This window comes from Rhinoraja longicauda, unplaced genomic scaffold (genome assembly GCF_053455715.1).
Source record: "Rhinoraja longicauda isolate Sanriku21f unplaced genomic scaffold, sRhiLon1.1 Scf000668, whole genome shotgun sequence".
NCBI classification, from domain to species: Eukaryota; Metazoa; Chordata; class Chondrichthyes; order Rajiformes; family Arhynchobatidae; genus Rhinoraja; species Rhinoraja longicauda.
The window spans coordinates 1-16915 of NW_027601884.1; the positions used below are offsets into that span (position 1 = coordinate 1).

Genomic DNA, 16915 nt, shown 5'->3' on the forward strand with positions numbered 1-16915 from the left:
TGAGGAAAAACCTTTTCACCCAGAGAGTTGTGAATCTGTGGATTCACCGGATATATCCAAGAGAGTTAGATAGAGCTCTAGGGGCTCGTGGAACCAAGGGATATGGGGAGAAGGCAGGAACAGGGCACTGATTGTGGATGATCAGCCATGACCACATTGAATGGCGGTCCTGGCTCGAAGGGCCGAATGGCCTCCTCCTGCACCTATTGTCTATTTATCAATGTATCCCATCTTGTCCCCCTCCCCTCAACCTCTCCTCTTCTGCCTGCCCTCCTTTCCCTCCCCTCCTCCCTCCTCCCTTCCCGCCCCTCACCCCCCCCTCCTCATTTCCCCTTCACTTCTCCTCCCCAAACACCTCCCTCCCCCATAACCCGCCCTTCCCCTTTTTACTCCCGCTTCCCTGTCCAGGTTGGGACCAGGCCGCGTCTCCATGGAGACGGGCCCCGCCGTTGCCTCCCCTCCCCTCTCCCCCTCCTCCGGTCGCCATGGTTACTCACCCCCTCTCCCCCCTTCCTGCTCCAGCGCTGGCCCGCCCGCGCGCCCAACCACACGTCACTGGCCGGCGCCGCTATTCCGCCCCGTCGCCCCGGACACAAGATCGTTATTCACCCGCACCGACACGTGACACCAGACCCCATTCCCCGCCCCCGACACGTGACACCAGATCCCATCCCCGCCACGTGACACCAGATCGCTGTTCACCCGCCCCGATAAGTGACACCAGACCCCTTTCCCCCGACACGTGACAGCAGACCCCATTCACTAGCCCCGACACGTGACACCAGATCTCCATTCAACCCGCCCCGACACGTGACAGCAGATCGCCAATCAACCCCCCCCCGGTACGTCACACCAAATCTCCATTCAACCCGCCCCCGACAGTTGTCTCCGTCCACACCCCTTTCCCCCCCCGGCACGTGACAACAGGCTCATCCGACCACCCACCCACGGCACGTGACAGCAGATTGACGTAACTCAGGGCGCTCCCATTGTCCTGCCCTCCGCACGTGACAAGGGCCCCCGTTCTCCCAGTCTCATCCCGGCTTTAAAGATTGGCAACTCTTTGAAGCTTTGGTCATGGGGATGAACATAAGTTGCAGAAGTGAAGTTCCAGGAAGTTATCCACAGTGCCATTCAACAAAACAGTTGTGTTTATTTCTAAATCATTCTGTTCAGTAAAAAGGGATAGACAAACAGCCGTGTTTAAACGTGCTAATTCATTACAAATTGTCCTGGGAGCCCTTGACTTGGTCACCAAACCTACGCCTGGACTGACAGTGGGAGCTTCACATGTTTCAGTGTCCCATCTGCAAAGACCACAGCACTCACTGTGTCCAACTCATTGGTGAGGCTGCACTCGAGAATATTATGTTCAAAAGGACACAAAGTGCTGGAATAACTCGGCGGGTCACAAGTGATAGGAGCAGAATTGGGACATTTAGATTTAGAGATACAGCGCAGAAACAGGCCCTTCGGCCCACCGGCTCCGCGCCGCCCAGTGATCCCCGCAAATTAACACTATTCTTACACCCACTAGGGACAACTTTTACATTTTCCCAGCCAATTAACCTACAAACCCGCACGTCTTTGGAGTGTGGGAGGAAACCGAAGATCTCGGAGAAACCCCACGCAGGGCACTGGGAGAACGTACAAACTCCGTACAGATAGATTAGGCGAGTGGGCAAATGCATGGCAGATGCAATATAATGTGGATAAATGTGAGGTTATCCACTTTGGCGGCAAGAACAGGAAAGCAGAGTATTACCTGAATGGTGACCGATTGGGAGAAGGGGAGATGCAACGTGACCTGGGTGTCATGGTGCACCAGTCATTAAAAGCAAGCATGCAGGTGTAGCAGGCAGTGAAGAAAGCGAATGGTATGTTGGCATTCATAGCAAGAGGATTTGAGTTTAGGAGCAGGGAGGTTCTGCTGCAGTTGTACAGGGCATTGGTGAGACCGCACCTGGAGTATTGTGTGCAGTTTTGGTCTCCTAACCTGAGGAAAGACGTTCTTGCCTTAGAGGGAGTACAGAGAAGGTTCAACAGATTAATCCCTGGGATGGCGGGACTTGCATATGAGGAAAGACTGGATAGATTGGGCTTGTACTCGCTGGAATTTAGAAGACTGAGGGGGGATCTTATAGAAACATATAAAATTCTTAAGGGGTTGGAGAGGCTAGATGCGGGAAGATTGTTCCCGATGTTGGGGGAGTCCAGAACCAGGGGTCACAGCTTAAGGATAAGGGGGAAGTCTTTTAGGACCGAGATGAGAAAACATTTCTTCACACAGAGAGTGGTGAGTCTGTGGAATTCTCTGCCACAGAAGGTAGTTGAGGCTAGTTCATTGGCTATATTTAAGAGGGAGTTAGATGTAGCCCTTTTTGCTAAAGGGATCAGGAGGTATGGAGAGAAGGTAGGTACAGGCTACTGAGCTGGATGATCAGCCATGATCATATTGAATGGTGGTGCAGGCTCGAAGCGCCGAATGGCCTACTCCTGCACCTATTTTCTATGTTTCTATGTTTCTAGTACAGCACCCGTAGTCAGGATCAAACCTGAGTCTCCGGCGCTGCATTCGCTGTAAGGCAGCAACTCTACCGCTGCGCCACCATTCGGCCCATTGTCTACTCCGCCATTCAATCATGGCTGATCTCTCTCTCCCTCCTAACCCCATTCTCCTGCCTTCTCCCCATAACCTCTGATATCCAAATTAATCTATCTATTTCTGCCGTAAAAACATCCACAGCCATGTGTGGCAAAGAATTCCACAGACTCACTACCCTCTGGCAAAATGGAAATCCTCCTCATCTCCTTCCCAAAAGAACATTCTTTAATTCTGAGGCTATGACAATAGACAATAGGTGCAGGAGTAGGCCATTCAGCCCTTCGAGCCAGCACCACCATTCAATGCGATCATGGCTGATCACTCTCAATCAGTACCCCGTTCCTGCCTTCTCCCCATACCCCCTCACTCCGCTATCCTTAAGAGCTCTATCCAGCTCTCTCTTGAAAGCATCCAACGAACTGGCCTCCACAACCTTCTAAGGCAGAGAATTCCATACCTTCACCACCCTCTGACTGAAAAAGTTCTTCCTCATCTCCGTTCTAAATGGCCTACCCCTTATTCTTAAACTGTGGCCCCTTGTTCTGGACTCCCCCAACATTGGGAACATGTTTCCTGCCTCTAATGTGTCCAATCCCCTAATTATCTTATATGTTTCAATAAGATCCCCCCTCATCCTTCTAAATTACAGTGTATACAAGCCTAATTGCTCCAGCCTTTCAACATACGACAGTCCCGCCATTCCGGGAATTAACCTAGTGAACCTACGCTGCACGCCCTCAATAGCAACAATATCCTTCCTCAAATTTGGAGACCAAAACTGCACACAGTACTCCAGGTGCGGTCTCACCAGGGCCCGGTACAACTGTAGAAGGACCTCTTTGCTCCTATACTCAACTCCTCTTGTTATGAAGGCCAACATTCCATTGGCTTTCTTCACTGCCTGCTGTACCTGCATGCTTCCTTTCAGTGACTGATGCACTAGGACACCCAGATCTCGTTGAACATCCCCTCTTCCTAACTTAACAACATTCAGATAATAATCTGCCTTTCTATTCTTACTTCCAAAGTGAATAACCTCACACTTATCTACATTAAACTGCATCTGCTATGTATCCGCCCACTCACACAACCTGTCCAAGTCACCCTGCAGCCTTATTGCATCTTCCTCACAATTCACACTACCCCCCACCTTAGTATCATCTGCAAATTTGCTAATGGTACTTTTAATCCCTTCATCTAAGTCATTAATGTATATCGTAAATAGCTGGGGTCCCAGCACCGAACCTTGCGGTACCCCACTGGTCACTGCCTGCCATTCCGAAAGGGACCCACTTATCCCCACTCTTTGCTTTCTGTCTGTCAACCAATTTTCTATCCATGTCAGTACCCTACCCCCAATACCATGTGCTCTAATTTTGCCCACTAATCTCCTATGTGGGACCTTGTCGAAGGCTTTCTGAAAGTCGAGGTACACCACATCCACCGACTCTCCCCTGCCAATTTTCCTAGTTACATCCTAAAAAAATTCCAGTAGATTTGTCAAGCATGATTTCCCCTTCGTAAATCCATGCTGACTCGGAATGATCCTGTTACTGCTATCCAAATGCTCAGCAATTTCGTCTTTTATAATTGACTCCAGCATCTTCCCCACCACTGATGTCAGACTAACTGGTCTATAATTACCCGTTTTCTCTCTCCCTCCTTTCTTAAAAAGTGGGATAGCATTTGCTATCCTCCAATCCACAGGAACTGATCCTGAATCTATAGAACATTGAAAAATGATCTCCAATGCTTCCACTATTTCTAGAGCCACCTCCTTAAGTACCCTGGGATGCAGACCATCAGGCCCTGGGGATTTATCAGCCATCAGTCTACCCAAAACCATTTCCTGCCTAATGTGGATTTCCTTCAGTTCCTAAATCACCCTAGGTTCTCCGGCCCCTAGAACATTTGGGAGATTGTGTGTATCTTCCTCAGTGAAGACAGATCCAAAGTAACGGTTTAACTCGTCTGCCATTTCTTTGTTCCCCATAATAAATTCCCCTGCTTCTGTCTTCAAGGGACCCACATTTGCCTTGACTATTTTTTTCCTCTTCACGTACCTAAAAAAACTTTTTCTATCTGACCTCTAGACCTAGACTCTCCCACTGGTGGAAACATCATCTCCACTCTATCCAAGCCTTTCATTATTTAGTATGTTTTGATGAGGTCCCCCCGCATTCTTCTAAACTCCAGCGAGCACAGGCCCAGTGCAGTCAAACGCTCATCAGGCAGCATCTCTGGAGAACATGGATAGGCGACGTTTCAGACTCAATCTGAAATGTCACCTATTGAGGTTCTCCGGTGATGCTGCCTACTCAATTATTCCAATATTCCTTACACCAAGTCAAGCCTGATGCACCAATTAAGTCATACAGTGTGGAAACGGGCCCAACAGCCCAACTTGCCCATCTCAACCAACATGCCCCGTCTACACTAGTCCTACCTGCCCCACATTTGGCCCACGACCCTCTAAACCTTTCCTATCCATGTTCCTGTCCAAGTATCTTTTCAATTTTAGAAATACAGCGTCAGGGTTCAATCCTGACTACGGGTGCTGTCTGCACAGTTTGTACATTCTCCGTGTGACCACATGGGTTTCCTCCAGGTGCTCTGGTATCCATCCACATTTCAAAGACGTGCAGATTGGTAGGTTAATTGGTTCCGTTACGAATTCTAAAACGTCCCCTGAGTGTGTATGATAGTGTTGATGGTAATGGTCATAGTGTTGATGGTTTGCCACGGACTAGGTGGGCTGAAGGGCCTGTTTCCGAGCTGCACCTCTGAAATGAACTAAACTATACGAAACTAAGTTCATCCAATGGTGCGGATGTCACTGGAGTTCAACAATTCATCTGAACGTCAGCATCTAATTCCCCCAGCACCCCACAGGGATGGTCACCCTTGGTAAACGTGAATTTTCGTGAACAATCTGTGACCCATAGCACTGTGGCCATAGTGCTATATTTAAACTCCACAGCGCTGTGCCCATAGTATACTGCCCAACCTGCTGAATGCCGACAATGTTTTCTGTTTTTTGTTGGCAGTTTATGCTCAGTCACACATTCCAATCACCCAATCAACTGGATAAAGTTAAAAAAAACACAGATCCTGAAAATCCAAATGGAAACACCATTCGTCGTCTGTATTAGACCTGAAATGTAAAGTCTGTTTCACCTTGCCTGACCTGCTGAGTATTTGTGGCAATTTCTGCTTTTATTCCACATTTTAAGTCATGCACGTGGTTTGGGCCGCAGGTGTGGTAACAGGTGACAAAAGTCACTTATTAAATCAGATTCCCGCTGTTTCTGCAATTGTCAAAGTTAATTCTCAAAGTTACAGCTGGTCTGTGGTCGCACCGCGTGGCGTTGCTGCCATCTATTGGAGGGACCAAGAAGTGACGCAGTTAATGCGTTGAAATGAACGGATCGACAGCTCTGATTCCACTTGCTGTTTATTTCTCTCTTCCCACATTTACATTCCCCCTGGTTTTATTTCCGCGCTCACTGGGGTTTTTACGACGTGGAATTTGGGGATTAAATGGAACCAATGTCCTAGGGGGAGTGTTTGCTAGTGCTGTCGGGGAGGATTTAAACTAATGTGGCAGGGGGATGGGAGCAGGAGCAGAGAGCCAGAGGGGTGTAAAATGAGGGTAGAAGCAACAGGTAGAAAGGTGAAAAGTAAAAGTGCCAGGCAGACAAATCCAGGGCAAAAATCAAAAAGGGCCACTTTTCAACATAATTGTACAAGGGGTAAGAGAGTTGTAAAAACAAGCCTGAAGGCTTTGTGTCTCAATGCAAGGAGTATACGTAATAAGGTGGATGAATTAAATGTGGAGATAGTTATTAATGATTATGATATAGTTGGGATTACGGAGACATGGCTCCAGGGTGACCAAGGCTGGGAGCTCAACATCCAGGGATATTCTATATTCAGGCGGGATAGACAGAAAGGAAAAGGAGGTGGGGTAGCGTTACTGGTTAGAGAGGAGATTAAAGCAGTGGAAAGGAAGGACATTAGCTTGGAGGAAGTGGAATCGATATGGGTCGAGCTACGAAACACTAAGGGGCAGAAAACGCTAGTGGGAGTTGTGTACAGGCCACCTAACAGCAGTAGTGAGGTTGGGGATGGTATCAAGCAGGAAATTAGAAATGCGTGCACTAAAGGTGCAGCAGTTATAATGGGTGACTTCACTCTACATATAGATTGGGTGAACCAAACTGGCAGGGGTGCTGAGGAAGAGGATTTCTTGGAATGTTTGAGAGATGGTTTTCTAAACCAACATGTCGAGGAACCAACGAGAGAACAGGCCATTCTAGACTGGGTATTGAGTAATGAGGAAGGGTTAGTTAGCAGTCTTGTTGTGCGAGGCCCCTTGGGCAAAAGTGATCATAATGTGGTAGAGTTCTTCATTAGGATGGAGAGTGACAAAGTCAATACAGAAACAAGTGTTCTGAACTTAAAGAAAGGTAACTTTGAGGGTATGAGGCATGAAGATAGACTGGCGATTGATACTGAAAGGTTTGACGGTGGACATGCAATTGAAGGCATTTAAAGGTCGCATGGATGAACTACAACAAGTGTTCATCCCAGTTTGGCAAAAGAACAAACCAGGAAAGGTAGTGCATCCGTGGCTAACAAGGGAAATCAAGGATAGTATTAAAACAAAAGATGAAGCATACAGATTAGCCAGAAAAAGTAGCATACCAGAGGACTGGGAGAAATTCAGAGTCCAGCAGAGGACAAAGGGCTTAATTAGGAAAGGGAAAATAGATTATGAGGGAAAACTGGCAAGGAACATAAAAACTGACTGCAAAAGCTTTTATAGATATGTCAAGAGAAAAAGACTAGTTAAGACAAATGTAGGTCCCTTGCAGTCGGAAGCAGGTGATTGATCATAGGGAACAAGGAGATGGCAGACCAATTGAACAAATACTTTGGTTCTGTCTTCACTAAGGAAGACATAAACCGTCTGCCGGAAATAGCGGGGGACCGGGGGTCTAATGAGATGGAGGAACTGAGGGAAATCCAGGTTAGTCGGGAAGTGGTGTTAGGTAAATTAAGTGGATTAAAGACAGATAAATCCCCAGGGCCAGATAGCCTGCATCCCAGAGTGCTTAAAGAAGTAGCCTCAGAAATAGTGGGTGCATTAGTGATAATTTTTCAAAACTCTTTAGATTCTGGAGTAGTTCCTGAGGATTGGAGGGTAGCTAATGTAACCCCACTTTTTAAAAAGGGAGGGAGAGAGAAAACGGGGAATTATAGACCAGTTAGCCTAACATCGGTAGTGGGGAAAATGCTAGAGTCAGTTATTAAAGATGTGATAGCATCACATTTGGAAAGTGGTGAAATCATCGGACAAAGTCTGCATGGATTTACCAAAGGCAAATCATGTCTGATGAATCTTATAGAATTTTTCGAGGATGTAACTAGTAGAGTGGATAAGGGAGAACCAGTCGATGTGTTATATCTGGACTTTCAGAAGGCCTTCGACAAGGTCCCACATAGGAGATTGGTGTACAAACTTAAAGCACACGGTATTGAGGGTTCAGTGTTGAGGTGGATAGAAAATTGGTTGGCGGACAGGAAGCAAAGAATAGGAATAAACGGGTCCTTTTCGGAATGCCAGGCAGTGACTAGTGGGGTAACGCGAGGCTCAGTGCTGGGACCCCAGTTATTTACAGTGTAAATTAATGATTTGGACGAGGGAATTGAATGCAACATCTCTAAGTTTGCAGATGACACGAAGCTGGGTGGCAGTGTTAGCTGCGAGGAGGATGCTAGGAGGCTGCAGAGTGACTTGGATAGATTAGGCGAGTGGGCAAATGCATAGCAGATGCAATATAATGTGGATAAATGTGAGGTTATCCACTTTGGCGGCAAGAACAGGAAAGCAGAGTATTACCTGAATGGTGACCGATTGGGAGAAGGGGAAATGCAACGTGACCTGGGTGTCATGGTGCACCAGTCATTGAAAGCAAGCATGCAGGTGCAGCAGGCAGTGAAGAAAGCGAATGGTATGTTGGCATTCATAGCAAGAGGATTTGAGTTTAGGAGCAGGGAGGTTCTGCTGCAGTTGTACAGGGCCTTGGTGAGACCGCACCTGGAGTATTGTGTGCAGTTTTGGTCTCCTAACCTGAGGAAAGACGTTCTTGCCTTAGAGGGAGTACAGAGAAGGTTCACCAGATTGATCCCTGGGATGGCGGGACTTTCATATGAGGAAAGACTGGATAGACTGGGCTTGTACTCGCTGGAATTTAGAAGACTGAGGGGGGATCTTATAGAAACATATAAAATTCTTAAGGGGTTGGAGAGGCTGGATGCCGGAAGATTGTTCCCGATGTTGGGGGAGTCCAGAACCAGGGGTCACAGCTTAAGGATAAGGGGGAAGTCTTTTAGGACCGAGATGAGAAAACATTTCTTCACACAGAGAGTGGTGAGTCTGTGGAATTCTCTGCCACAGAAGGTAGTTGAGGCCAGTTCATTGGCTATATTTAAGAGGGAGTTAGATGTGGCCCTTTTTGCTAAAGGAATCAGGGGGTATGGAGAGAAGGCAGGTACAGGCTACTGAGCTGGATGATCAGCCATGATCATATTGAATGGCAGTGCAGGCTCGAAGGGCCGAATGGCCTACTCCTGCACCTATTTTCTATGTTTCTATGATTTTTCTGCCTGGAGGTCTCTGACTGGTGGTGTGTATCACAGATCGGTGCTGCAACCTTTGCCGTTTATTTTATATTTTCGTGGCTTGGGTGTGAATGTAGGAGGTGTATTTAGTACGTTTGTGGAGAATGGGAAATGTTATGGGTTGCGAGAAAGTCTGTCAAAGTTTGCAACAAGATCTAGGCTGGATCATCGAAACATTATTTTCATGCGGGGATATCAATTCTGGAGAACACAGTTTTCTTCACACAAAGAGTTGTTAAGAGGTATCAGTTTTACCTCGCTTGATGATATCAGATGTTTCTCTCAATGCCATGTTGTAGAAAGAGGTGAGATCAAACGTTTCAATTGGCAACGCGTCATCTACCACCAACATTGGTTTGGCTTCATCACTAAACCTGCAAATATTTAACAGCTGGTTATAAACTGAGCATTTGAGCTGTTCTTTTAATACATATGTTGTTTCAGTCAAAAGCATGTCCTACCTCGTCTTGCGACCAGCTACCTCCTGAAATAAATAAAACACAAATGTCAATAGACTGAGATGGATCGTGATTATCCCGACAGCGGGTGTTTCGCCAAATTGCTAAAAAAAAAACACTGATAATTCCCATTTCCAAACTCTTTGCCTGTGCCACACAGACAAGAAGTGGATATTCTGGTAGAGACATCGAACATGGGGGAAAGCATTAGGAATGTTGACGAAAATAGGCGAGATCATGCAACTTACGAGTAAGACTGGGCAGGTCGTGGGATTTTACCTGGAGAAGATGTCACAGAAAATTGGATGGAATATTTTAGGATCAGCGTCGGATTTAAATGGGTGGGGGATGGAAAAATTATCACTACTTGTGGGGGGAGCAAAAATCAAAGCTGAAATTTAAAATGACCTTTTGATAAATTCCATAAGAAATGCAGTAAAGAGAACGTGGAACTCACAGGACGGCCTGAAGACAATATTGCAGATAAAGGTAAGTTGAAGTGGGATGAATACATGAGGATTCCTGGAATTTGGGGCATTGTTGTCAGATGTGGTGAGTAGTTGGAACAGACGGAACATTGACCCGGTTCTGAATTACTGGTAAATGCGGCGTTTATTTCAGAAATTATAACCCACCATTTTGTGACTGTGCATTTTCACTTCGCCTCACCTTCAGAAATATCACGCCGTCCTTGTGATCTATCTGTTCCTGTAACTGTGAGAGTTCCTCCTGAATGGACTTTAAATTCACTTGAATCTCTTGAAGATTTTTCTCCATTGTTTTTACAATCGTCTTCTCTTCCTCCTGGATCTCTCCCAGTAAGCACTGCTCTTTCTCAGTGAGAATCTGGTGCAGTTCAGCAAACTGGGATGTGATCTGTGACTGAAGTTTGTGTGACTCTTCCTGTCAGATGAAAGTTCAAAATCAATATATTGTGTTCCCTCATGACATGGAATGTGCCATTTGGCTAGTCAATGTCAAGTCCTGCAGTGCAGACCAACATGTCCATGCCGGGCTCTGTACGTATCTACACTAATTCCATTTACATCTATTTAATCCATTGCTATCATTACCTTGGCAATTCAAGAGCTCGGCTTAATAAGTCTGAAATAGTTGGTGAAAGTAATGTACAAGCACATCATTCCCATTTCCCCAGTACAATTCCCTGCAACCTGTTCAATTTCATGTGTCCATTAACCCTCATTGGACAGAACCAGGTCACCAGGACTAGCAGACAGCAGCACCACTTAGAATGACAGACTTCACAGGTTCATACAGCAAGGGGTGTTAGATACCGACCAAGACGCCCCATCTGCGCTATTTCCACCAGTCCGCATTTGGCCCAGATAGTTCTAAAACTTTTCTCTCCAGGAATTTATTCAAAGACGTTTAAACTGTTGTTATGGTACCTGACTCAACTACCTCCTCTGGCAGCTTGTTCCATATACCCACTAACAAAGTTGCTCTTAATGTCCGTATTAACCCTGTTCCCTCTCACCTTAAACCAATGCCCTCGCACTCTCGACCCCCTACTCAGGGTAAAGGACTGAGTATTCACCTGAAAATTTCGTTTCATGATATTATACACCTGCAATAGATCATTATTCAGACTCCTGCACTCCACTTGGTAAAGTCCTTGTCTGCCCAACCTCTCCCAATAGCTCGGGCCCTCGACCACTGAGCTCTATACAGGTGCCCACTTATTACACGCAACACAGGGATTGAATCTACACAAAAATTTTAAATCAATAAGACAAAGCCTCACCTGAACTCCAGAAATGCTCTCTTCCTGGAGCTGTTCCATGTCCTCGATGTCTGATTTCTTTTCTGTGAGAGATTCGAAAGATGATTCCACCTGATCCTGGAGTTGGGTTTCAGATCAGAGAATGAACATGTCAGACAATAAAGAATAGATTACGAAGGGGAAATCATGCTTGACAAATCTACTGGAATTTTTTGAGGATGTAACTAGGAAAATTGACAAGGGAGAGTCAGTGGATGTGGTGTACCTCGACTTTCAGAAAGCCTTCGACAAGGTCCCACATAGGAGATTAGTGGGCAAAATTAGGGCACATGGTATTGGGGGTAGGGTACTGACATGGATAGAAAATTGGTTGACAGACAGAAAGCAAAGAGTGGGGATAAATGGGTCCCTTTCGGAATGGCAGGCAGTGACCAGTGGGGTACCGCAAGGTTCGGTGCTGGGACCCCAGCTATTTACGATATACATTAATGACTTAGACGAAGGGATTAAAAGTACCATTAGCAAATTTGCAGATGATACTAAGTTGGGGGGTAGTGTGAATTGTGAGGAAGATGCAATAAGGCTGCAGGGTGACTTGGACAGGTTGTGTGAGTGGGCGGATACATGGCAGATGCAGTTTAATGTAGATAAGTGTGAGGTTATTCACTTTGGAAGTAAGAATAGAAAGGCAGATTATTATCTGAATGGTGTCAAGTTAGGAGGAGGGGGAGTTCAACGAGATCTGGGTGTCCTAGTGCATCAGTCAATGAAAGGAAGCATGCAGGTTCAGCAGGCAGTGAAGAAAGCCAATGGAATGTTGGCCTTCGTAACAAGAGGAGTTGAGTATAGGAGCAAAGAGGTCCTTCTACAGTTGTACCGGGCCCTGGTGAGACCGCACCTGGAGTACTGTGTGCAGTTTTGGTCTCCAAATTTGAGGAAGGATATTCTTGCTATGGAGGGCGTGCAGCGTAGGTTCACTAGGTTAATTCCCGGAATGGCGGGACTGTCGTATGTTGAAAGGCTGGAGCGATTGGGCTTGTATACACTGGAATTTAGAAGGATGAGGGGGGATCTTATTGAAACATATAAGATAATTAGGGGATTGGACACATTAGAGGCAGATAACATGTTCCCAATGTTGGGGGAGTCCAGAACAAGGGGCCACAGTTTGAGAATAAGGGGTAGGCCATTTAGAACGGAGATGAGGAAGAACTTTTTCAGTCAGAGGGTGGTGAAGGTGTGGAATTCTCTGCCTCAGAAGGCAGTGGAGGCCAGTTCGTTGGATGCTTTCAAGAGAGAGCTGGATAGAGCTCTTAAGGATAGCGGAGTGAGGGGGTATGGGGAGAAGGCAGGAACGGGGTACTGATTGAGAGTGATCAGCCATGATCGCATTGAATGGCGGTGCTGGCTCGAAGGGCTGAATGGCCTACTCCTGCACCTATTGTCTATTGTCTATTGTGATCAAAATCTATTTGCTTTTACCTTGTAGAATTCAACAGCTTCATCTACCGGCATGAAGCTGTGAGACTTGTGTTCCCGCCCAGCTGCACAAATCACACAGATCAGCTTCTTGTCAGTTTCACAAAACAGCTTCAGTTCTTCCTGATGTTTCTCGCAGTGAAGTTTACTTTCAACCTCTGTCCGATTCAGGCTCAGTGTTCGAGCTTTCTCAGCCAGTCTCGCCAAGGCCCGACTCACCCTGAGGGTGCGGTCTGTAAACACCTCTCTACATTCCGGGCAGGAGTTTCTCTCCTCCCTGTCCCAACTCTGTGTGATACAGGAGCGGCAGAAGTTGTGCCCACACTCCAGTGACACCGGATCGGTGAAGAAATCCAGGCAGATGGGACAAACTGCCTCCTCGGTCCAACTCTCGACCTGGTCTTTCGCAGCCATTTTAGCTCCGCCTCTTCCTGCTTCAAAATCCTTTCACTGACGTGGAGCTGCTGACCAACCCCTGCAGTAGCGCGAGTGTCCATTGCCTTCCCGGGCAATGAATGTTATTTGACAATGGACAATAGGTGCAGGAGGAGGCCACTCTGCCCTTCGAGCCAGCACCGCCATACACCGTGATCATGGCTGATCATCCACAACCAGTACCCCGTTCCTGCCTTCTCCCCATAACTCCTGACTCCGCTATCATGAAGAGCTCTATCTAGCTCTCTCTTGAAAGCATCCAGGGAATTTACCTCCATTGCCTTCTGAGGCAGAGAATTCCACACCTTCACAACTCTCTGAGTGAAAAAGTGTTTCCTCATCTCCGTTCTAAGTGGCCTACCCCTTATCCTTAAACTGTGGCCCCTGGTTCTGGACTCCCCCAACATTGGGAACATTTTTCCTGCATCTGACCTGTTCAGTCCTTTTATAATTTTATATGTCTCTATAAGATCCCCTCTCATCCTTCTAAACTCCAATGAATACAAGCCTAGACTTTTCAATCTTTCCTCATATGACAGTCCCGTTATCACAGGGATCAATCTCGTGAACCTACGCTGCACTGCCTCAATTACAAGTCTGTCCTTCCTCAAATTAGGAGTCCAAAACTGTACACAATACTCCAGATGTGGAGTAAGGCCCCATACAACTGCAGAAGAACCTCTTTAAACCTATACTGAAATCCCCTTGTTATGTAGGCCAACATACCATTAGCTTTCTTCATTGCCTGCTGTACCTGCACGCCAACTCTCAGCGACTGGTGTACAAGGACACCCAAGTCTCGCCGCACTCCCCCCTTACCTAACATGACACTATTGAGGTAATAATCTGCCTCCTTGTTTTTGCCGCTAAAGTAGATAATCTCACATTTATCTACATTACACTGCATCTGCCATGCATCTGCCCACTCACTCAAACTATCCAAGTCACCCTGGAACCTCCTAACATCCCCTTCTCAGTTAACACTACCACCCAGCTTTGTGTCATCCGCAAATTTGCTAGTGTTACTTCTAATTCCTTCATCCAAATGATCCATAAATATTGTAAATAGTTGCGGCCCCAGCACCGAGCCTTGCAGCACTCCACTGCCTATCATTCTGTAAAGGACCGGTTTATTCCTACTCTTTGCTTCCTGTCGGCCAACCAATTCTCTATCCATGCCAATAACCTACCTCCAATACCATGTGCTCTAATTTTGCTCACCAACCTCCATATCAAAGGCTTTCTGAAAGTCTAGATACACTACATCAACTGGCTCTCCTTCGTCTATTGACATCTTATCTTCACATCCTCAAAATATTCCAGAAGATTCGTCAAGCAGCATTTCCCCTTCATAAATCCATGCTGACTTGGAACAATCCTTTAGCCGTTATCCAAATGCGCCGTTATTATCTCTTTAATAATTGACTCCAGCATCTTCCCCACCACCGATGTCAGGCCAACTGGTCTATAATCCCCCCCGCTGTTTCTTTCGCTCCTTTCTTGAAAAGTGGGATAACATCAACAACCAGAGATAGCTTTAATGTGAGAGGGCAAGATTCAACAGGAACCCAAGAGGCAACCTTTACGCACAGAGGGTAGATGATATATGGAACACGCTGGCAGGGGAAGCAATTGGGGACGTTGCTACAATATCGTTTAAAGGGCATTTGTGCAGGTACAGGGATGGGAAAGGTTTAGAGCGAAATGGGCCAGACGCGAGCTGCTGGGACGAGTGTAGATGGGGCATATTGGTCGACACGAGCAAGTTGGGCGAAAGACCTGCGTCCGTGCAGTTGGACTCGATTATAAATGGTCGGGGCCCAGTGCTAACGAGGCCTCGGGTGTAACTGAGAAGGCGTTGGGCAGTGGAACCCGCCGCCCGCATCTCCGTTCCCAGCCCGGGATCAGGATGGACGGAGACCTCTCTCCGGTCTTATTTTAATCCACAACAGTACACCCGTCTCTCGTGCGCCAGTCTTCAGATTAATCTATATTTGGAGACGCGACGCATCGCTTGATAAATTGTGTTGTAGGATCCATTAACCTTTGTGCCAGAGTATTTAGGTTTGTCCGCTCACGAGTGACAGTGGGGGGCGGTGAACATTCCGCATCGAAAGCCTCGGATGGAATTTGTCGAATTTTCAACACCAGTGCAGGTCATTTTCCATCATATTCCCCTTGTTGGAGTCACAGAGTCATGGAGTGATGCAGCGTGGAAACAGGCCCTTCGGCCCAACTTCACTCGCCACCTGGCCACCTGGTTGTGCCTCTGTTGAAATCGGTGTCGTCTTGGCTCCTCCCACTGACCACCACAGATGGGAAGATCATTGGCCCCCATTGATCCGGATCCGAAATTGGACCCCTCTGTCAAATCTCCCGACAGCCCCTATCTATGTTCCCCGGAGAAGCAAACACTCTTCTCCGGTCTTATCCTGAACCTGAACCCCGTCATCTAAAAAACCTTTCCAGCAAATATTTCCTGCAACTTCCCGAAGCCTCCCGATTCATTCCTTGTGTTTGGTGAAGGGAAATAGACCAGATTCTCCAGTCGGAGTCCTAACCTGTGCTTCTCCTGCCCAGGGCAGCGTTCACCGAGATTTGTGGAGCTTTGGAGATCCGCTCATCAAACACTCTTCTCCTCAGACGGCCAAACTTTGTGCAGGCGCGTAGTAGGAGCTGGTGGATTTCACCATCGATGTCTGCTTTCGTCTGGGAAGATGGGCGCCGAAGGTCTCCATCATGACGACCATTTTATGGGACAAATGCACCTGCGGCGCCAACAGAGGTGATTCCCCTGCAGTCAACCACAGGGCAAGTGGTTCACGGGTCCCCCTCAACCACCACCTCCCTCTCACTGAAAACCTGCCACTGTTGAAGGTGTAGGGAATGCAGTCGCCAATTTGTAGAAAGGACAACTCAAAAACACAGTGCAAAAGATTAAGGGGTGGTACCGGTAGAGTTGCTGCCTCACAGCGCCAGAGATCTGGGTTCCATCAGGACTACGGGTGCTGTCTGTACAGAGTTTGTACGTTCTCCCCGTGAGCTGTGTGTTCTGTGGTTTCCTCTCACACTCCAAAGAGGTATAGATTTGTAGGTCAATTGGCTTGGTATAAGTGCAAATTGTCCCTGGTGTGTGTAGGGTAGTGTTAATGTGCGGGGATCGCTGGTCGGTGCGGACTCGGTGGGCCGAGGGGCCTGTTTCCGCGCTCTATCTCCAATCTAAACTAAAGCAAACAGAACTGCTGTCTCCCCATTCAGTAGATTTCAAAAGAATTCAAAAGCAAGCTGCACAGTTCAAGTAATTTTGAGTTTATTTCAATTACAGTATTAGAAGCAACAATGCACATCATTCAAATAAACACGATCTTTCAATTAGCTTGTCGTGTGTGTCAATGGTTGTGTACATTTTCCAAATCACTGAAGTAACATGAACTGTATCTATTACATTGAACTAGTCACTGAACGGAGTTAATAATACCGTAACGACTTTTGATCAGAAGGGTCCAA

General features: G+C 46.9%; 1 protein-coding gene across 1 annotated transcript; it reads right to left on the reverse strand.

Annotated features, from left to right (window-relative positions):
* Positions 1–9547: 9547 nt before the first annotated feature.
* Positions 9548–16149, reverse strand: LOC144591194 (E3 ubiquitin-protein ligase TRIM17-like; the record flags this gene model as incomplete). The annotated part of the gene is made up of 6 exons (XM_078395483.1): positions 16062–16149; positions 12977–13131; positions 11516–11611; positions 10501–10653; positions 9754–9776; positions 9548–9660 (listed from the first exon to the last, which is right to left on the reverse strand). Coding segments are annotated over exons 1-6 (628 nt in total), but the record flags the coding sequence as incomplete, so codon positions are not given.
* Between the last annotated feature and the right edge of the window lie 766 nt (positions 16150–16915).